At 46.9% G+C, this 22,703-nt stretch overlaps 1 protein-coding gene across 1 annotated transcript; it reads left to right on the top strand.

Moving 5' to 3' along the window:
• The first annotated feature begins 1,493 nt into the window (after window positions 1–1,493).
• Window positions 1,494–3,259, top strand: LOC123043085 (probable indole-3-pyruvate monooxygenase YUCCA9). Its single transcript, XM_044465439.1, has one exon. It carries the CDS (start codon window positions 1,626–1,628, stop codon window positions 2,889–2,891), a length of 1,266 nt encoding a protein of 421 aa, XP_044321374.1. The 5' UTR covers window positions 1,494–1,625; the 3' UTR covers window positions 2,892–3,259.
• Window positions 3,260–22,703: the final 19,444 nt, after the last annotated feature.

Genomic DNA, 22,703 nt, shown 5'->3' with positions numbered 1-22,703 from the left:
TCTTATTAGTACACGCTATTTGATCCACATGGAAACACTGTTCGTGCTAGCCGTTCCTCCATGATCCGCCGGCCGAGGTTCGTGCTCTTCCAAGCCGGCGAGGATCCGAATCCTAGAACCCGCGATGGATATTCGGACGAACGCCAAACTTTTTTCCGAAGAGGAAGTGCGAGCCTTTCGGACAATGCATTCTTGGAAATTCCAAAGTTTATTTTGGTGTCCACTAAATTCCAAGGAAATCAAGGTTACTGATATTTTGGTACCCCGTTGAAATTACCGAAAATACATTGCAAGCTTAAACCCCCTTACACAATTGTAATTATTTTTCAAAAATAATAAATAAAACCAAGCATTAACGCTGAACACATTGGCTTCAGGAAAAATCCCTAAACAAATTTCATTGCGATCTTAAACCCCCCACACAACTATAAATTTTTCGTAAAAGAAAAAAAAGTAGACCAAGCATCAACGATAAACACGTCGGTTTCAGAAAAAGTAAAATTCCTATATGACATAATCGAAGGTTACAATCGTCGTCGAAGATCGGGAGCAAGCCGCCATGGCAGGGTCATGCATGGTTTCTACAAAGAGTTCATCCCATTTTTACCCTCAGGTTCTAGGGTTTTGACATGTTTTACCCCATTGAACAAAAAGTATCTGTTTTACTCAGTTTAACCCAACGGCTGCCGTTCCCTTTATTTTTCAGTGTGCTATATATGAACCTATGACTAGTCGGCCCCACATTTAACTTGGCATTCCAGCTGGTTCAGTCCATTCCGGTTTTCATCGAGGCCCCACTTGTCATCCTCCTCTGCTGCTCCCACATGTAAGATGGCAGTCGTAATTAATGACACGAGACTAGTATACTTAACCCTTGACGTCGTGCATGGTTTCCCCTTAATTGACCAGATTAGTCCGTGATGCCAGTCCCATGACATGCATCCACAGATCTCGATGCAGCCGCGTGCACGCAGCAGATAAGCGCGCGGCGGCCGGCGTGCTTCTTCAACCTCCCCGAGCCTCCCCGAGCTGGAAACAAGGGGCCGTCCCCGGCGGGTGGTGGCCTCCTGCATGTTCTCCACGGGTAATCGCATCCCTGCATGTGTCCTCCCTCACCCGCCAGAATCTTGCATGCTGCACCATGCACACCCCTGCCTCTCCCTCTCTCTCTAGAAAAAAATATTTTCAAAAACCAAAATCGAATTTCTCTCTCATCAGTGTATCTCTCTCTAGAGAGAAGTTCATACCGGTAGTAAACTAAACTAAGAATAAGAAGAAGTTGGGGTTTTTGAAAAATGGCACTTAGATCCTATCAATCCCCCCAATATCATCTGTTCCCTCCCTCCATGATTCTCTCTCTCCTCTCTCTCTCTACCTATCATGCATCACACACCCTGCTTTCTCTCTCCTCACACCTCCTCTCTCTCTCTAACCTCTCTCCTCCCCTCCCCTCTATTTAAGCACCACCACTCCCTCGTCCCAAACCACCAACACACAACACATCAGCAACAACAACAGCAGCAGCAGCAACAAACACCTTCTTCAACCTCAGCATCCTCACCACCTTCTCTCAACCAGCCTCACAGCTGATCACCCAAGCTAGCCACCAAAGTCATCCATCAACCATGGTGCTCCTCCCTAGTGATCGCCTGGACAGCCTCTTCTCCCCGCGGTGCGTGTGGGTGAACGGGCCCATCATCATCGGCGCCGGGCCGTCGGGGCTCGCCGTGGGCGCCAGCCTGCGGGAGCAGGGCGTGCCCTTCATCGTCCTGGAGCGCGAGGACTGCATCGCCTCGCTGTGGCAGAAGCGCACCTACGACCGCCTCAAGCTCCACCTCCCCAAGCAGTTCTGCCAGCTGCCCCGCATGCCCTTCCCCGCCGACTACCCGGAGTACCCCACCCGCCGCCAGTTCATCGACTACCTCGAGACCTACGCCGCCACCTTCGACGTGAAGCCCGAGTTCGGCAGCACCGTGCAGTCCGCGCGCTACGACGAGACCTCGGGGCTCTGGCGCGTGCACTCCTCGTCGGCGGCGTCCGGCGAGATGGAGTACATCGGGCGCTGGCTCGTGGTCGCCACCGGCGAGAACGCCGAGAACGTGGTGCCCGACATCCCCGGCCTCGACGGCTTCGCCGGCGAGGTGGCCCACGTCAGCGAGTACAAGTCCGGCGAGAAGTACAAGGGCAAGCGCGTGCTCGTCGTCGGCTGCGGCAACTCCGGGATGGAGGTCTCCCTCGACCTCTGCGACCACGGCGCGCTCCCGTCCATGGTGGTGCGCGACGCCGTGCACGTGCTGCCCCGCGAGGTCATGGGCAAGTCCACCTTCGAGCTGGCCACGCTGCTCATGGCGTGGCTCCCGCTCTGGTTCGTGGACAGGGTCATGGTGTTCCTCTCCTGGCTCATCCTCGGCAACCTGGCCGGATTCGGCATCCGGCGCCCGGCCATCGGCCCGCTGACGCTCAAGAACAAGTACGGCAAGACACCGGTGCTCGACACCGGGGCGCTCGCGAAGATCAGGTCGGGCGACATCAGCGTCGTGCCGGGGGTGTCCCGGTTCACCAAGAGCCGGGCGGAGCTGACCGACGGCACCGCGCTCGACCTGGACGCCGTGGTGATGGCCACGGGGTACCGCAGCAACGTGCCGCAGTGGCTCCAGGGCACCGACTTCTTCGGCAAGGACGGGTACCCGACCACCGCGTTCCCCAACGGGTGGAAGGGGCAGTCGGGGCTCTACTCCGTGGGCTTCACCCGGCGCGGGCTCTCCGGCGCGTCCGCCGACGCCGTCCGCATCGCCAGGGACCTCGGGCAGGTGTGGCGCGAGGAGACCAAGCCCACCACCAAGCGGGCCGCCGGCGCCTGCCACAGGCGCTGCATCTCCGTCATCTTCTAAACAGCCATTTATCCCTCCGGCGATCGACGGCGATGATGACGGCAACGACTAACCAAATCCCCTTGATTACTTTGTTGATGATGAAGAAGAAGATGTTGATTTCGTTCATTGTAAGAGTAAGAGTGAGAGAGCGAGTGAGTGAGTGTGATGTGAAAAAAAAAGATGTTAATTACCTAGGTTATATGTAAGGGTAGGAGGATATAGTAGAAGCGGAGCCCTCTTGTCAGTGGGGAAGCGGAGTGAGCCCCTGGGGCCGGGATTTTTATTACTGTAGCTAAGGGGCGCCATGGTCACTGCTGTACAGCTAGCGCGACAGTCATCAGACACTTGGCTTTACCCAGTGATGAAGGATGAGGCTCATTTCACCATCTTGTAACAATACTTCTTGTTTTTTTTTTCTCTTCCAATTTTTACTTTACTGCCTTCTGTGTAACCCCTCAGTGAATATACATGACCAGTCTTGTTAGTAACATGCTCTTCTTGTCTCACAATTTTTACAGTCTCTTTTTCACCAATAATTTTCCTTGAAAAGAATTCATAGTTCCTTTTTTATCCCACAAAATAAAAATAAAAATAAAAATTTACAGTTCCTTTTCACCAATAACTATGTTTTTTCACCAATAATTTTCTGGCAACACCATTTTTACAGCTCCTTCTCATTCTATATCTAGATCTCTCTAGGGTTACTAGTAGCATTATTAGCATCAGCATGAGCATCTGATAAACCACTAGGGTTACTGAGGAAGCAGTAGTGGTGTCCCTTTGAGGGAGCCAAGGAATTCATTGGGGGAAGAGGGAACAGAGGAGGGTGGTGTGGGATGTGGAATCCCCTGGCTCTTGTCCTTTGGCTGTCTGACTGGATCTGGCCATGGCCATCCCAGTTGCCTCCTGGTGCTCTGGGAAGTTAAATCAGAATCAGCCAGATCTCACTCACTCACCCAGCTGCTGCTTCATGCTCCACCAGCTGCTGCCACCACCTGCTGCCTCCAAGGTAGGGGTGGCCCTCTGCCAAGATTCCACCAGTCATTAACCCCCCAAAGTCAATCACTAAACTAATCCCTTAATCAGCTAGCCACAGCTGGTTTTCACAGCTCTGCATCTGCATGCATGCATGCACTCCTAGCCATGAAAGTCAAAACTCTGAAATTTCACATGTCAAAACTCTGAAAGCTCAAAATCTTTCTTTTTTCAAGGAAAAGGTGGACTTAATCATGGGGGTTAGGCATGCGCCCCAATTATTATGCCATAGTTGCTAATTAGGTGCGTATATATATACTACCGGCTGATCGATCGATATTGTGATGATCTCTTTGGGCTAGCTGCTGCTGTTTGTATTTGTATACACAAAAAGGGATGATGCAAAAGTTTCAGTTGAAACCACTCCATGGTTTCTTTTATAGAATGATACTTGGTACAACCCGATCCCCGTTTGCTCTGATCTGTCCCTATTAATAGCCAATAATAATCAAAAGTCCTAGCTTTTCCCCATCAAACCAGTGAGCAAATCATGAGAAATACAGATGAAGTAGGGGAAAAAAATAGCATTTCAGATGAACTTAGTATATGTGAAGAATGAATCATCTCTGAACAAGAACCAAAAGAAATGTGGTTGTGATCTGGGGATAATTAAATTAACCAGGGCATAATCATGCGTGAGCTGGGTGTGGGTTGTATCCCAGCCCCAGGTAGATGGACGTGAAGCCCCCACTGAGCACTGAGGAGATGGCAGGGAAGAAAACCAGGAGGAAGATCCCATGCCCAGGCCCAGCAGCAGCAACATCTTGACCCCAGTGAATCACAGGCCATTTCACCAGATCTCCCCATCACCAGCTAGCTATCCATCACTCACTGCATTGCATCGACAGATTTGGTTGCCGCATGGCTGAAAAAGTTCAGCCCCTTTGTTTCCCATCAACTTGTCCGAATTCCTCGGGTGGTGCCGGGAAGTTCACATTTCCCCCTTTTCTCATGCTGCTAGTTGGTGATGTCGGGCGCGTACCATGGTTTTCGGAACCGGACCGATGAGCGGACCGGTCGAGTAGCTAGTTCCACACTTCCACTGGCCCGACCGTAGGCTTTGTCGATGGGACGGCCGCACGTAATATTTTCAGTTATTTGGAAAAAAAACGGTTTGATTCATATTATTATTGCAGGATCATGCTCTGTCCTTTCCTACAAAAATGGACTTCATGACTTCAATCTTTGTTCATCTTGTTCTCCTTTTCATCGATCCCTGATCCCTAGCTTGATTGCTAATAGTAAAAGTGAAGAAGATGGGAAGCAGTAGATCCACCGGAAAGGGACTTGTCAACGATGAAAAACGGCCCTACCCTGAAATATTCTGCACAGCACAGCACAGCACAGCACAGGAGCAGGATGCACTTTTGCTCGTTGTGCAATGGGGCACTCAGCCTCCGGTGATTGCAGCGGCGCACTGCGCAGAACAAGGGGGACCTCCAATCTCAGTGAACAAGAGTCACGGCCTTTTTCCTTGTATCTGGATGGGAACCAGCGATGGGTACTAAGACCACCTGTTAGGCTTGGTCCACACACACTGATACCCCCCTCGCGAAAGGAAAAAAAAAGACTTGGTCCACAGTAGTGATGTACAATCCCTTGAGAATCACTCTTGGATCGTGTGGCCGGCGTCGATTGCATATGTGCACCCAGAGGCTCGCGCCAACGGCGAATGTTGGTGATATGCTCGCATTTCGACACTCCCACTCACGTCTTGTTCTCTCGTGTCCAAGACATGGATTTTAAGAAGTGAAGTGAAGTTCCCAATCGTGTCTAGGAAGTCGATTGTAAGCGGGGTTCTCTGATGGCTAAGACGGCGATCGTCGATACAAGGTGTCCAGCTCGACACCTCTCAGAGTCGGAGGCCGGGGGTGAGCCTCCAAGAAAAAGAAAAGATAACTATTTTTTTTTGAAAAGGAGGTTATCCCCCAGCCTCAACATCCGAAAGATGCATGAGACCATATTATTAAAAAGTTCAGCAAAACACAAAGTCTGGTATCCGGAGTACAACTCAAAAAGGGAACACAAACGAAAAAAGCAAAGAAAATAAATCATAGCCACAACCGGCTAGATGAAAGGACATTAAGGGCATATCCTATTATGCGACCGTCATCCAAACCGGTTGAAGATATCCCGTGCTACCATCTCCCATCAGTTGCACCCAGTAGCCAAATGCTCCCTGGAGCCCATAGGAGTGAGTAGCAACCACGTACAGATCCATAGAAGATTAAATGATGGTTGAGTATGTGGACTTGCCTCAAGGCTCCGACTCGTGACCCTTCCTGAAAATATGATGAATTATAGTTGCAAAGTTAACTGAGAATATAGTTTGTTGGTTTTCAATAAGGTTTATGCTTTATACTTCAATGTTGTGATAAATTGTTACTTGTTCATGAGAAGTTATATGATAATAGTTAAGTTATTTGATAAAAGTTATTTGATAAAGTTCGTGTTAAATTTCCTTGCTATTATAATAATATGCATGATGCTTCTATGTCCCTATTTTGTTTTTATCGACACCTCTCTCGCTCTCTAAGCATGTGGACATGTTTTTCGATTTTGATTTTCGCTTGAGGACAAGTGAGGTCTAAACTTGGGGGAGTTGATACGTCCATTTTGCATCATGTTTTCCTACTATTATTTATAATGTTTTTATGCATAATAATGCTTTTGGGAGTAATTCTAATGCCTTTATTCTCATAATTTTACAAGGTTTACACAAAAAGGGAGAATACTGGCAACTGGAATTCTGTACCTGAAAAAGCACGCCAGGACTACCTAATCCACAACTACAAATAAACTGAAACTTCATGGAGATTTTTTATGGATTATTTAAGTATTATTGGAGCAAATAACTACCAGAGGGGGCACATCAGGTGGGCACAACCCACTTGGACGCACCAGGGAGCCCAGTCGTGCCCTGGTGGGTTGTGCCCTCCTCGGCCCACCTCCGGTGCCCCTCTTCTGGTATATAAGTCATTTTGACCTAAAAAAATAAGGGGAGGACTTTCGGTACGCAGCACCGCCGTCTCGAGGCGGAACTTGGGCAGGAGCACTTTTGCCCTCCGGCAGAGCGATTCTGCCGGGGAACTTCCCTCCCGAAGGGGGAAATCATCGTTATCATCACCACCAACAACTTTCCCATATTTGGGAGGGCCATCTCCATCAACATATTCAACAACACCATCTCCTCTCAAACCCTAGTTCATCTCTTGTGTTCAATCTTTGTACCGGAACCTCAGATTGGTACTTGTGGGTGACTAATAGTGTTGATTACATCTTGTAGTTGATTACTATATGGTTTATTTGGTGGAAGATTATATGTTCAGATCCATTATACTATTTAATACCCCTCTGATCTTGAGCATGATTATTATTTGTGAGTAGTTACTTTTGTTCTTGAGGTCACGAGAGAAGTCATGTTGCAAGTAATCATGTGAACTTGATATGTTTCGATATTTTGATGATATGTATGTTGTGATTTCCTTAGTGGTGTCATGTGAACGTCGACTACATGGCACTTCACCATATTTGGGCCTAAGAAAATGCATTATGGAGTAGTTATTAGATGATGGGTTGCTAGAGTGACATAATTTTAAACCCTAGTTTATGTGCTACTTCATAAGGGACTGATTTGGATCCAAAAGTTTAATGCTATGGTTATATTTTATCTTAATACTTTTCTCGTAGTTGTGAATGCTTGCGAGGGGGTTAATCATAAGTAGGAGGTTTGTTCAAGTAAGAACATCACCTAAGCACCGGTCCACCTACATATCAAATTATCAAAGTAGCAAACACAAATCAAACCGACATGATGAAAGTGATATGATGAAATTCCCATGTACTCTGAAGAACGTTTTGCTTATCATAAGAGACCGTTTTGGCCTGTCCTTTGCCTCAAAAGGATTGGGCTACCTTGCTGCACTTTTGTCACCATTACCGTTAATTGCTTGTTACAAATTATCTTGCTATCAAACAACTTGTTACCTGCAATTTCAGTGCTTGCAGACCCGGTAGCTGATGTCGGGCTAGGTGTGGAAGGAGGTGCCTTCTGCTCTAGTGGTCGTGGTTGGTGTGTTGTGAAGTGGATGGTTGGCAGTGTCTTGGGACATGGATGCCACGACAGCGACCCCGGGTGGCTATGCCCCTTGGTCCGCATGTTTGTCTCTCCGGCAGGCATCTTGGCGATTGTGGTGGCTATGCCCCTTGGTCATCTGGGCGATGAGGGGTGTAGCGGCGGGTGGCTCAGGCTCGCTTGTTATCGTTGGCAACGGCGCCCCCCATATCCTATTGGTTGCTCCGGGTGCCTCGTGATGGCATGGATGAGATATCGAGCGAAAGCTCCGTGGTTTGGCGCCGACTGTGGTGACACCCACAGGTGCCACTCTCCTCTTGAGGACATTGTAGTGGTTCTCCTCTCTATCCCAAGACTTCAGGTGAAAACCCTTGTCCAATCAGACTCGACAGCGGCGACACTTGATTCCATCTTCCCTCTTGAGGGCATTATCGTGGAGCTTAGGTGTCCTAGGGCGTCTCATGGCATTGTATTCATGCTTTCCTATATTTTGTTTCGGAAATGTAGTTGGGTGTGTTTATGTTGTCCACCTATCTCGGGATCTGCTTTGTAAGAGGGCTTCCTTACTACCTTGTATCATTCGCTCGTGCACTTTCAATTCATACGTGCTTTATATATAAAGTAAGGCACAAGCCTATTTCGAGAGAATGTTGTTGCCACCGGAGCGAGCCCATAGGGACCTAACCTCGTCGATGACGACTATGAGGTCTTCTTGCATTCGCCCATAGGGACCATCATGTTGGGGAACGTTGCAGAAAATAAATAAAAATCTACGGTTTCACCAAGATCAATCTATGAGTTCATCTAGCAACAAGAGAGAGGAGTGCATCTACATACCCTTGTAGATCGAGCGGAAGCGTTCAAGAGAACGGGGTTGAGGGAGTCGTACTCGTCGTGATCCAAATCACCGAAGATCCTAGTGCCAAACGGACGGCACCTCCGCGTTCAACACACATACAGTTGGGAAGACGTCTCCTCCTTCTTGATCCAACAAGGGGGAAGGAGAAGTTGATGAACATCCAGCAGCACGACGACGTGGTGGTGGATGCAGCAGCGATCTCGGCAGGGCTTCGCCAAGCTTCTGCGAGAGGGAGAGGTGTAGCAAGGGGAGAGGGAGGCGCCAAGAGCATGGGTGCGGCTGCCCTCCCTCCCCCCTCTTTATATAGGGCCCCTAGGGGGGGCGCCGGCCCTAGGAGATGGGATCTCCAAGGGGGGCGGCGGCCAGGGGGGTGGCTTGCCCCCCAAGGCAGGTGGAGGCGCCCCCACCCCTAGGGTTTCCCAACCCTAGGCGCAGGGGGGCCAAGGGGGGCGCACCAGCCAACCAGGGGCTGGTTCCCCTCCCACTTCAGCCCATGGGGCCCTCCGGGATAGGTGGCCCCACCCGATGGACCCCCGGGACCCTTCCGGTGGTCCCGGTACAATAGCGGTGACCCCCAAAACTTTCCCGATGGCCGAAACCTGACTTCCTATATATAATTCTTTACCTCCGGACCATTCCGGAACTCCTCGTGACGTCCGGGATCTCATCCGGGACTCCTAACAACTTTTGGGTTACTGCATACTCATATCTATACAACCTAGCGTCACCGAACCTTAAGTGTGTAGACCCTACGGGTTCGGGAGACATGCAGACATGACCGAGACGCCTCTCTGGTCAATAACCAACAGCGGGATCTGGATACCCATGTTGGCTCCCACATGCTCCTCGATGATCTCATCGGATGAACCACGATGTCGAGGATTCAAGCAACCCCGTATATAATTCCCTTTGTCAATCGGTACGTTACTTGCCCGAGATTCGATCGTCGGTATCCCAATACCTCGTTTAATCTTGTTACCGGCAAGTCACTTTACTCGTACCGTAATGCATGATCCCGTGACCAGACACTTGGTCACATTGAGATCATTATGATGATGCACCGAGTGGGCCCAGAGATACCTCTCCGTCATACGGAGTGACAAATCCCAGTCTCGATTCGTGCCAACCCAACAGACACTTTCGGAGATACCTGTAGTGTACCTTTATAGTCACCCAGTTACGTTGTGACGTTTGGCACACCCAAAGCACTCCTACGTTATCCGAGAGTTGCACAATCTCATGGTCTAAGGAAATGATACTTGACATTTGGAAAAGCTCTAGCTAAACGAACTACACGATCTTTGAGCTATGCTTAGGATTGGGTCTTGTCCATCACATCATTCTCCCAATGATGTGATCCCGTTATCAATGACATCCAATGTCCATAGTCAGGAAACCATGACTATCTGTTGATCAACGAGCTAGTCAACTAGAGGCTCACCAGGGACACGTTGTGGTCTATGTATTCACACGTGTATTATGATTTCCGGATAACACAATTATAGCATGAATAATAGACTATTATCATGAACAAAGAAATATAATAATAACCATTTTATTATTGCCTCTAGGGTATATTTCCAACAGTCTCCCACTTGCATTAGAGTCAATCATCTAGTTACATTGTGATGAATCGAACACCCATAGAGTTCTGGTGTTGATCATGTTTTGCCCTAGGGAGAGGTTTAGTCAACGGAACTGCTACATTCAGGTCCGTATGTACTTTACAAATATCTATGTCTCCATCTTGAACATTTTCACGAATGGAGTTGAAGCGACGCTTGATGTGCCTGGTCTTCTTGTGAAACCTAGGCTCCTTGGCAAGTGCAATAGCTCCAGTGTTGTCACAGAAGAGTGCGATCGGCCCCTACGCATTGGGTATGACTCCTAGGTCGGTGATGAACTTCTTCACCCAGATTGCTTCATGCGCTGCCTCTGAGGCTGCCACGTACTCTGCTTCACATGTAGATCCCGCCATGACGCTTTGTTTGCAACTGCACCAGCTTACTGCCCCACCATTCAAAATATACACGTATCCGGTTTGTGACTTAGAGTCATCCAGATCTGTGTCGAAGCTAGCATCAACGTAACCCTTTACGACGAGCTCTTCGTCACCTCCATAAACGAGAAACATATCCTTAGTCCTTTTCAGGTACTTTAGGATGTTCTTGACTGCTGTTCAGTGTTCCATGCCGGGATTACTTTGGTACCTTCCTACCAAACTTACGGCAAGGTTTACATCAGGTCTGGTACACAGCATGGCATACATAATAGACCCTATAGCTGAGGCATAGGGGATGACACTCATCTTTTCTCTATCTTCTGTCATGGTCGGGCATTGAGCTGAGCTCAATTTCACACCTTGCAACACAGGCAAGAACCCCTTCTTAGACTGATCCATATTGAACTTCTTCAATATCTTATCAAGGTATGTGCTTTGTGAAAGACCTATGAGGCGTCTCGATCTATCCCTATAGATCTTGATGCCTAGTATGTAAGGAGCTTCTCCAAGGTCCTTCATTGAAAAACACTTATTCAAGTAGGCCTTTATGCTGTCCAAAATTTCTATATCATTTCCCATCAAAAGTATGTCATCTACATATAATATGAGAAATGCTACAGAGCTCCCACTCACTTTCTTGTAAACGCAGGTTTCTCCATAAGTCCGCATAAACCCAAACGCTTTGATCATCTCATCAAAGCGAATGTTCCAACTCCGAGATGCTTGCACCAGCCCATAAATGGATCGTTGGAGCTTGCATACCTTGTTAGCATTTTCAGGGTCGACAAAACCTTCCGGCTGCATCATATACAGTTCTTCCTTAAGATGGCCGTTAAGGAATGCCGTTTTGACGTCCATTTGCCATATCTCACAATCATAGTATGCGGCAATTGCTAACATGATTTGGACGGACTTTAGCTTCGCTATGGGAGAGAATGTCTCATCGTAGTCAACCCCTTGAACTTGTCGATAACCCTTAACGACAAGTCGAGCTTTATAAATGGTAACATTACCATCTGCGTCCGTCTTCTTCTTAAAGATCCATTTGTTTTCTATCGCTCGCCGATCATCGGGCAAGTCTGTCAAAGTCCATACTTCGTTTTCATACATGGATCCTATCTCGGATTGCATGGCTTCAAGCCATTTGTTGGAATCTGGGCCCGCCATCGCTGCTTCTTCATAGTTCGAAGGTTCACCATTGTCTAACAAAATGATTTCCAGGACAGGGTTGCCATACCACTCTGGTGTGGAACGTGTCCTCGTGGACCTACGAAGTTCAGTAGTAACTTGATTCGAAGTACCTTGATCATCATCATTAACTTCCTCTTCAGTTGGTGCTGGCACCACAGGAACATCTTCCTGAGCTGCGCTACTCACCGGTTCAAGAGGTAGTACTTCATCAAGTTCCACTTTCCTCCCACTTACTTCTCTCGAGAGAAACTCTTTCTGCAGAAAAGACCCGTTCTTGGCAACAAAGATCTTGCCTTCGGATCTGAGGTAGAAGGTATACCCAATGGTTTCCTTCGGGTATCCTATGAAGACGCATTTTTCCGACTTGGGTTCGAGCTTTTCAGGTTGAAGTTTCTTGACATAAGCATCGCATCCCCAAACTTTTAGAAACGACAGCTTATGTTTCTTCCCAAACCATAATTCATACGGTGTCGTCTCAACGGATTTAGACGGTGCCCTATTTAAAGTGAATGTAGCTGTCTCTAGAGCGTATCCCCAAAATGATAGTGGTAAATCGGTAAGAAGATCGCACCATATCCAATAGAGTGCGATTACAATGTTCGGACACACCGTTACGCTGAGGTGTTTCAGGCGGCGTGAGTTGTGAAACGATTCCACATTTCCTTAAGTGTGTACCAAACTCGTGACTTAAATATTCTCCTCCATGATCTGATCGTAAGAACTTTATTTTCCGGTCACGTTGATTCTCTACCTCATTCTGAAATTCCTTGAACTTTTCAAAGGTCTCAGACTTGTGTTTCATCAAGTAGACATACCCATATCTACTCAAGTCGTCAGTGAGAGTGAGAACATAACGATATCCTCCGCGAGCCTCAACGCTCATCGGACCGCACACATCAGTATGTATGATTTCCAATAAGTTGGTTGCTCGATCCATTGTTCCAGAAAATGGAGTCTTGGTCATTTTGCCCATGAGGCATGGTTCGCATGTGTCAAATGATTCATAATCGAGAGACTCTAAAAGTCCATCAGCATGGAGCTTCTTCATGCGCTTGACACCAATGTGACCAAGGCGGCAGTGCCACAAGTATGTGGGACTATCGTTATCAACTTTACATCTTTTGGTATTCACACTATGAATATGTGTAACATCACGTTCGAGATTCATTAAGAATAAACCATTGACCATCGGGGCATGACCATAAAACATATCTCTCATATAAATAGAACAACCATTATTCTCGGATTTAAATGAGTAGCCATCTCGTATTAAACGAGATCCAGATACAATGTTCATGCTCAAAGCTGGTACTAAATAACAATTATTGAGGTTTAAAACTAATCCCGTAGGTAAATGTAGAGGTAGCGTGCCGACGGCGATCACATCGACCTTGGAACCATTCCCGACGTGCATCGTCACCTCGTCCTTCGCCAGTCTCCGCTTATTCCGCAGCTCCTGCTTTGAGTTACAAATATGAGCAACGGCACTGGTATCAAATACCCAGGAGCTACTACGAGTACTGGTAAGGTACACATCAATTACATGTATATCACATATACCTTTAGTGTTGCCGGCCTTCTTGTCCGCTAAGTATTTGGGGCAGTTCCGCTTCCAGTGTCCGCTTCCCTTGCAATAAAAGCACTCGGTCTCAGGCTTTGGTCCATTCTTTGACTTCTTCCCGGCAACTGTCTTACCGGGCGCGGCAACTCCCTTGCCGTCCTTCTTGAAGTTCTTCTTACCCTTGCCTTTCTTGAACTTAGTGGTTTTATTCACCATCAACACTTGATGTTCCTTCTTGATCTCTACCTCCGCCGATTTCAGCATTGAATATACCTCAGGAATGGTCTTTTCCATCCCCTGCATATTGAAGTTCATCACAAAGCTCGTGTAGCTTGGTGGAAGCGACTGTAGGATTTTGTCAATAACCGCGTCATCCGGGAGATTAACTCCCAGCTGAGTTAAGCGGTTGTGCAACCCACACATTTTGAGTATGTGCTCACTGATAGAACTATTTTCCTCCATCTTACAACTGAAGAACTTGTCAGGGACTTCATATCTCTCGACCCGGGCATGAGCTTGGAAAACCATTTTCAGCTCTTCGAACATCTCATATGCTCCGTGTTGCTCAAAACGCTTTTGGGGCCCCGGTTCTAAATTGTAAAGCATGCCACACTGAACGAGGGAGTAAGCATCAGCACGAGACTGCCAAGCGTTCATAACATCTTGGTTCTCTGGGATGGGAGCTTCACCTAGCGGTGCTTCTAGGACATAATCTTTCTTTGCAGCTATGAGGATGATCCTCAGGTTCCGGACCCAGTCCGTATAGTTGCTGCCATCATCTTTCAGCTTGGTTTTCTCTAGGAACGCGTTGAAGTTGAGGTGGACATGAGCGTTGGCCATTTGATCTACAAGACATATTTGCAAAGGTTTTTAGACTAAGTTCATGATAATTAAGTCCATCTAATCAAATTATTTAATGAACTCCCACTCAGATTAGACATCCCTCTAGTCATCTAAGTGATGCATGATCCGAGTCGACTAGGCCGTGTCCGATCATCACGTGAGACGGACTAGTCATCATCGGTGAACATCTGCATGTTGATCGTATCTTCCATACGACTCATGTTCGACCTTCCGGTCTCTTGTGTTCCGGGGCCATGTCTGTACATGCTAGGCTCATCAAGTTAACCTAAGTGTTTTGCATGTGTAAATCTGTCTTACACCCATTGTATGTGAACGTTAGAATCTATCACACCCGATCATCACGTGGTGCTTCGAAACGACGAACTTTCGCAACGGCACACAGTTAGGGGAAACACTTTCTTGAAACTATTATGAGGGATCATCTTATTAACTACCGTCGTTCTAAGTAAACAAGATGCAAAAACATGATAAACATCACATGCAATCAATTAGTGACATGATATGGCCAATATCATATAGCTCCTTTGATCTCCATCTTCGGGGCTCCATGATCATCTTCGTCACCGGCATGACACCATGATCTCGATCATCATGATCTCCATCATCGTGTCTCCATGAAGTTGCTCGCCAACTATTACTTCTACTACTATGGCTAACGGTTTAGCAACAAAGTAAAGTAATTACATGGCGTTAAATCATTGACACGCAGGTCATACAATAATTAAGACAACTCCTATGGCTCCTGCCGGTTGTCATACTCATCGACATGCAAGTCGTGATTCCTATTACAAGAACATGATCTCATACATCACATATATATCATTCATCATTCATCATAACTTTTGGCCATATCACATCACAAATCATATGCTGCAAAAACAAGTTAGACGCCCTCTAATTGTTGTTGCAAGTTTTACGTGGCTGCAATAGGGTTCTAGCAAGAACGTTTTCTTACCTACGTAAAAGCCACAACATGATTTGCCAACTTCTATTTACCCTTCATAAGGACCCTTTTCATCGAATCCGCTCCAACTAAAGTGGGAGAGACAGACACCCGTTAGCCACCTTATGCAACTAGTGCATGTCAGTCGGTGGAACCTTTCTCACGTAAGCGTACGTGTAAGGTCGGTCCGGGCCGCTTCATCCCACGATACCGCTGAAGCAAAATAAGAGTAGTAGTAGCAAGAAAGTTGACAACATCTACACCCACAACAAATTTGTGTTCTACTCGTGCAAAGAGAACTACGCATCGACCCAGCTTTGATACCACTGTTGGGGAACGTTGCAGAAAATAAAAAAATTCTACGGTTTCACCAAGATCAATCTATGAGTTCATCTAGCAATGAGAGAGAGGAGTGCATCTACATACCCTTGTAGATCGAGCGGAAGCGTTCAAGAGAACGGGGTTGAGGGAGTCGTACTCGTCGTGATCCAAATCACCGAAGATCCTAGTGCCGAACGTACGGCACCTCCGCGTTCAACACACGTATGGTTGGGAAGACGTCTCCTCCTTCTTGATCCAGCAAGGGGGAAGGAGAGGTTGATGAAGATCCAGCAGCACGACGGCGTGGTGGTGGATGCAACAGCGATCCCGGCAGGGCTTCGCCAAGCTTCTGCGAGAGGGAAAGGTGTAGCAAGGGGAGAGGGAGGCGCCAAGAGCATGGGTGCGGCTGCCCTCCCTCCCCCCTCTTTATATAGGGCCCCTAGGGGGGGCGCCGGCCCTAGGAGATGGGATCTCCAAGGGGGGCGGCGGCCAGGGGGGTGAATTGCCCCCCAAGCCAGGTGGAGGCGCCCCCACCCCTAGGGTTTCCCAACCCTAGGCGCAGGGGGCCCCAAGGGGGGCGCACCAGCCCACCAGGGGCTGGTTCCCCTCCCACTTCAGCCCATGGGGCCCTCCGGGATAGGTGGCCCCACCCGGTGGACCCCCAGGACCCTTTCGGTGGTCCCGGTACAATACCGGTGACCCCCGAAACTTTCCCGATGGCCAAAACCTGACTTCCTATATATAATTCTTTACCTCCGAACCATTTCGGAACTCCTCGTGACATCCGGGATCTCATCTGGGACTCCGAACAACTTTCGGGTTACAGCATACTCATATCTATACAACCCTAGCGTCACCGAACCTTAAGTGTGTAGACCCTACGGGTTCGGGAGACATGCAGACATGACCGAGACGCCTCTCTGGTCAATAACCAACAGCAGGATCTGGATACCCATGTTGGCTCCCACATGCTCCTCGATGATCTCATCGGATGAACCACGATGTCGAGGATTCAAGCAACCCCGTATACAATTCCCTTTGTCAATCGGTACATTACTTGCCCGAGATTCGATCATCGGTATCCCAACACCTCGTTTAATCTCGTTACCGGCAAGTCACTTTACTCGTACCGTAATGCATGATCCCGTGACCAGACACTTGGTCACATTGAGCCCATTATGATGATGCATTACCGAGTGGGCCCAGAGATACCTCTCCGTCACACGGGGTGACAAATCCCAGTCTCGATTCGTGCCAACCCAACAGACACTTTCGGAGATACCCGTAGTGTACCTTTATAGTCACCCAGTTACGTTGTGGCGTTTGGCACACCCAAAGCACTCCTACGGTATCCGAGAGTTGCACAATCTCATGGTCTAAGGAAATGATACTTGACATTTGGAAAAGCTCTAGCTAAACGAACTACACGATCTTTGAGCTATGCTTAGGATTGGGTCTTGTCCATCACATCATTCTCCCAATGATGTGATCCGTTATCAATGACATCCAATGTCCATAGTCAGGAAACCATGACTATCTATTGATGAACGAGCTAGTCAACTAGAGGCTCACCAGGGACACGTTGTGGTCTATGTATTCACACGTGTATTACGATTTCCGGATAACACAATTATAGCATGACTAATAGACTATTATCATGAACAAAGAAATACAATAATAGCCATTTTATTATTGCCTCTAGGGCATATTTCCAATAGTCTCCCACTTGCACTAGAGTCAATCATCTAGTTACATTGTGATGAATCGAACACCCATAGAGTTCTGGTGTTGATCATGTTTTGCCCTAGGGAGAGGTTTAGTCAACGAATCTGCTACATTCAGGTCTGTATGTACTGTACAAATATCTATGTCTCCAGCTTGAACATTTTCTTGAATGGAGTTGAAGCGACGCTTGATATGCCTGGTCTTCTTGTGAAACCTGGGCTCCTTGGCAAGTGCAATAGCTCCAGTGTTATCACAGAAGAGTGCGATCGGCCCCGAAGCATTGGGTATTTCTCCTAGGTCGGTGATGAACTCCTTCACGCAGATTGCTTCATGCGTTGCCTCCGAGGCTGCCATGTACTCTGCTTCATATGTAGATCCCGCCACGACGCTTTGCTTGCAACTGCACCAGCTTACTGCCCCACCATTCAAAATATACACGTATCCGGTTTTTGACTTAGAGTCATCCAGATCTGTGTCGAAGCTAGCATCAACGTAACCCTTTACGACGAGCTCTTTGTCACCTCCATAAACGAGAAACATATCCTTAGTCCTTTTCAGGTACTTTAGGATGTTCTTGACCGCTGTCGAGTGTTCTATGCTGGGATTACTTTGGTACCTTCCTACCAAACTTACGGCAAGGTTTACATCAGGTCTGGTACACAGCATGGCATACATAATAGACCCTATAGCTAAGGCATAGAGGATGACACTCATCTTTTCTCTATCTTCTGTCGTGGCCGGGCATTGAGCTGAGCTCAATTTCACACCTTGCAACACAGGCAAGAACCCCTTCTTAGACTGATCCATATTGAACTTCTTCAATATCTTATCAAGGTATCTGCTTTGTGAAAGACCTATGAGGCGTCTCGATCTATCCCTATAGATCTTGATGCCTAGTATGTAAGCAGCTTCTCCAAGGTCCTTCATTGAAAAACACTTATTCAAGTAGGCCTTTATGCTGTCCAAAAGATCTATATCATTTCCCATCAAAAGTATGTCATCTACATATAATATGAGAAATGCTACAGAGCTCCCACTCACTTTCTTGTAAACGCAGGTTTCTCCATAAGTCCGCATAAACCCAAACGCTTTGATCATCTCATCAAAGCGAATGTTCCAACTCCGAGATACTTGCACCAGCCCATAAATGGATCGCTGGAGCTTGCATACCTTGTTAGCATTTTCAGGGTCGACAAAACCTTCCGGCTGCATCATATACAGTTCTTCCTTAAGATGGCCGTTAAGGAATGCCGTTTTGACGTCCATTTGCCATATCTCATAATCATAGTATGCGGCAATTGCTAACATGATTTGGACGGACTTTAGCTTCGCTACGGGAGAGAATGTCTCATCGTAGTCAACCCCTTGAACTTGTCGATAACCCTTAGCGACAAGTCGAGCTTTATAGATGGTAACATTATCATCTGCGTCCGTCTTCTTCTTAAAGATCCATTTGTTTTCTATCGCTCGCCGATCATCGGGCAAGTCTGTCAAAGTCCATACTTCGTTTTCATACATGGATCCTATCTCGGATTGCATGGCTTCAAGCCATTTGTTGGAATCTGGGCCCGCCATCGCTTCTTCATAGTTCGAAGGTTCACCATTTTCTAACAACATGATTTCCAGGACAGGGTTGCCATACCACTCTGGTGTGGAACGTGTCCTCGTGGACCTACGAAGTTCAGTAGTAACTTGATCCGAAGTACCTTGATCGTCATCATTAACTTCCTCTTCAGTTGGTGCTGGCACCACAGGAACATCTTCCTGAGCTGCGCTACTCATGGTTTAAGAGGTAGTACTTCATCAAGTTCCACTTTCCTCCCACTTACTTCTCTCGAGAGAAACTCTTTCTCCAGAAAAGACCCGTTCTTGGTAACAAAGATCTTGCCTTCAGATCTGAGGTAGAAGGTATACCCAATGGTTTCCTTAGGGTATCCTATGAAGACGCATTTTTCCGACTTGGGTTCGAGCTTTTCAGGTTGAAGTTTCTTGACATAAGCATCGCATCCCCAAACTTTTAGAAACGACAGCTTAGGTTTCTTCCGAAACCATAATTCATACGGTGTCGTCTCAACGGATTTAGACGGTGCCCTATTTAAAGTGAATGTAGCTGTGTCTAGAGCGTATCCCCAAAATGATAGCGGTAAATCGGTAAGAAGATCGCACCATATCCAATAGAGTGCGATTACGACGTTCGGACACACCGTTACGCTGAGGTGTTCTAGGCGGCGTGAGTTGTGAAATGATTCCACATTTCCTTAAGTGCGTACCAAACTCGTGACTTAAATATTCTCCTCCACGATCTGATCGTAAGAACTTTATTTTTCGGTCACGTTGATTCTCTACCTCATTCTGAAATTCCTTGAACTTTTCAAAGGTCTTAGACTTGTGTTTCATCAAGTAGACAAACCCATATCTACTCAAGTCGTCAGTGAGATGAGAACATAACGATATCCTCCGCGAGTCTCAACGCTCATCGGACCGCACACATCAGTATGTATGATTTCCAATAAGTTGGTTGCTCGCTCCATTGTTCCGGAGAACGGAGTCTTGGTCATTTTGCCCATGAGGCATGGTTCGCATGTGTCAAATGATTCATAATAAAGAGACTCTAAAAGTCCATCAGCGTGGAGCTTCTTCATGCGCTTGACACCAATGTGACCAAGGCGGCAGTGCCACAAGTATGTGGGACTATCGTTATCAACTTTACATCTTTTGGTATTCACACTATGAATATGTGTAACATCGCGTTCGAGATTCATTAAGAATAAACCATTGACCATCGGGGCATGACCATAAAACATATCTCTCATATAAATAGAACAACCATTATTCTCGGATTTAAATGAGTAACCATCTCGTATTAAATGAGATCCAGATACAATGTTCATGCTCAAAGCTGGTACTAAATAACAATTATTGAGGTTTAAAACTAATCCCGTAGGTAAATATAGAGGTAGCGTGCCGACGACGATCACATCGACCTTGGAACCATTCCCAACGCGCATCATCACCTCGTCCTTCGCCAGTCTCCGCTTATTCCGCAGCTCCTGCTTTGAGTTGCAAATATGAGCAAGGGCACCGGTATCAAATACCTAGGAGCTACTACGAGTACTGGTAAGGTACACATCAATTACATGTATATCACATATACCTTTAGTGTTGCCGGCCTTCTTGTCCGCTAAGTATTTGGGGCAGTTCCGCTTCCAGTGTCCGCTTCCCTTGCAATAAAAGCACTCAGTCTCAGGCTTGGGTCCATTCTTTGACTTCTTCCCGACAACTATCTTACCGGGCGCGGCAACTCCCTTGCCGTCCTTCTTGAAGTTCTTCTTACCCTTGTCTTTCTTGAACTTAGTGGTTTTATTCACCATCAACACTTGATGTTCCTTCTTAATCCTACCTCCACTGATTTCAGCATTGAATATACCTCAGGAATGGTCTTTTCCATCCCCTGCATATTGAAGTTCATCACAAAGCTCGTGTAGCTTGGTGGAAGCGACTGAAGGATTCTGCCAATAATCGCGTCATCCGGGAGATTAACTCCTAGCTGAGTTAAGCGGTTGTGTAACCCAGACATTTTGAATATGTGCTCACTGACAGAACTATTTTCCTCCATCTTACAACTAAAGAACTTGTCAGAGACTTCATATCTCTCGACCCGGGCATGAGCTTGAAAAACCATTTTCAGCTCTTCAAACATCTCATATGCTCCGTGTTGCTCAAAACGCTTTTGGAGCCCCGGTTCTAAACTGTAAAGCATGCCGCACTAAACGAGGGAGTAATCATCAGCACGAGACTGCCAAGGGTTCATAACATCTTGGTTCTCTGGGATGGGAGCTTCACCTAGCGGTGCTTCTAGGACATAATCTTTCTTTGCAGCTATGAGGATGATCCTCAGGTTTCGGACCCAGTCCGTATAGTTGCTGCCATCATCTTTCAGCTTGGTTTTCTCTAGGAACGCGTTGAAGTTGAGGTGGAAATGAGCATTGGCCATTTGATCTACAAGACATATTTGCAAAGGTTTTTAGACTAAGTTCATGATAATTAAGTTCATCTAATCAAATTATTTAATGAACTCCCACTCAGATTAGACATCCCTCTAGTCATCTAAGCGATGCATGATCCGAGTCGACTAGGCCGTGTCTGATCATCACGTGAGACGGACTAGTCATCATCGGTGAACATCTCCATGTTGATCGTATCTTCCATACGACTCATGTTCGACCTGTCAGTCTCTTGTGTTCCGAGGCCATGTCTATACATGCTAGGCTCGTCAAGTTAACCTAAGTGTTTTGCATGTGTAAATCTGTCTTACACCCATTGTATATGAACATTAGAATCTATCACACCCGATCATCACGTGGTGCTTCGAAACGACGAACTTTCGCAACGGCGCACGGTTAGGGGGAACACTTTCTTGAAACTATTATGAGGGATCGTCTTATTTACTACCGTCGTTCTAAGTAAACAAGATGCAAAAACATGATAAACATCACATGCAATCAAACAGTGACATGGGGCCAATATCATATAGCTCCTTTGATCTCCATCTTCGGGGCTCCATGATCATCTTCGTCACCGGCATGACACCATGATCTCCATCATCGTGTCTCCATGAAGTTGCTCGCCAACTATTACTTCTACTACTATGGCTAACGGTTTAGCAACAAAGTAAAGTAATTATATGGCGTTAAATCATTGACACGCAGGTCATACAATAATTAAGACAACTCCTATGGCTCCTGCCGGTTGTCATACTCATCGACATGCAAGTCGTGATTCCTATTACAAGAACATGATCTCATACATCACATATATATCATTCATCATTCATCACAACTTTTGGCCATATCACATCACAAATCATATGCTGCAAAAACAAGTTAGACGTCCTCTAATTGTTGTTGCAAGTTTTATGTGGCTGCAATAGGATTCTAGCAAGAACGTTTTCTTACCTACGTAAATGCCACAACGTGATTTGCCAACTTCTATTTACCCTTCATAAGGACCCTTTTCATCGAATCCGCTCCAACTAAAGTGGGAGAGACAGACACCCGCTAGCTACCTTATGCAACTAGTGCATGTCAGTCGGTGGAACCTGTCTCACGTAAGCGTACGTGTAAGGTCGGTCTGGGCGCTTCATCCCACGATACCGCTGAAGCAAAATAAGACTAGTAGTGGCAAGAAAGTTGACAACATCTATGCCCACAACAAATTTGTGTTCTACTCGTGCAAAGAGAACTACGCATAGACC

The sequence above is a fragment of the Triticum aestivum genome, chromosome 2B, assembly GCF_018294505.1.
Source record: "Triticum aestivum cultivar Chinese Spring chromosome 2B, IWGSC CS RefSeq v2.1, whole genome shotgun sequence".
Taxonomy (NCBI): Eukaryota; Viridiplantae; Streptophyta; class Magnoliopsida; order Poales; family Poaceae; genus Triticum; species Triticum aestivum.
This window is presented reverse-complemented; position numbering and strand designations above follow the sequence as displayed.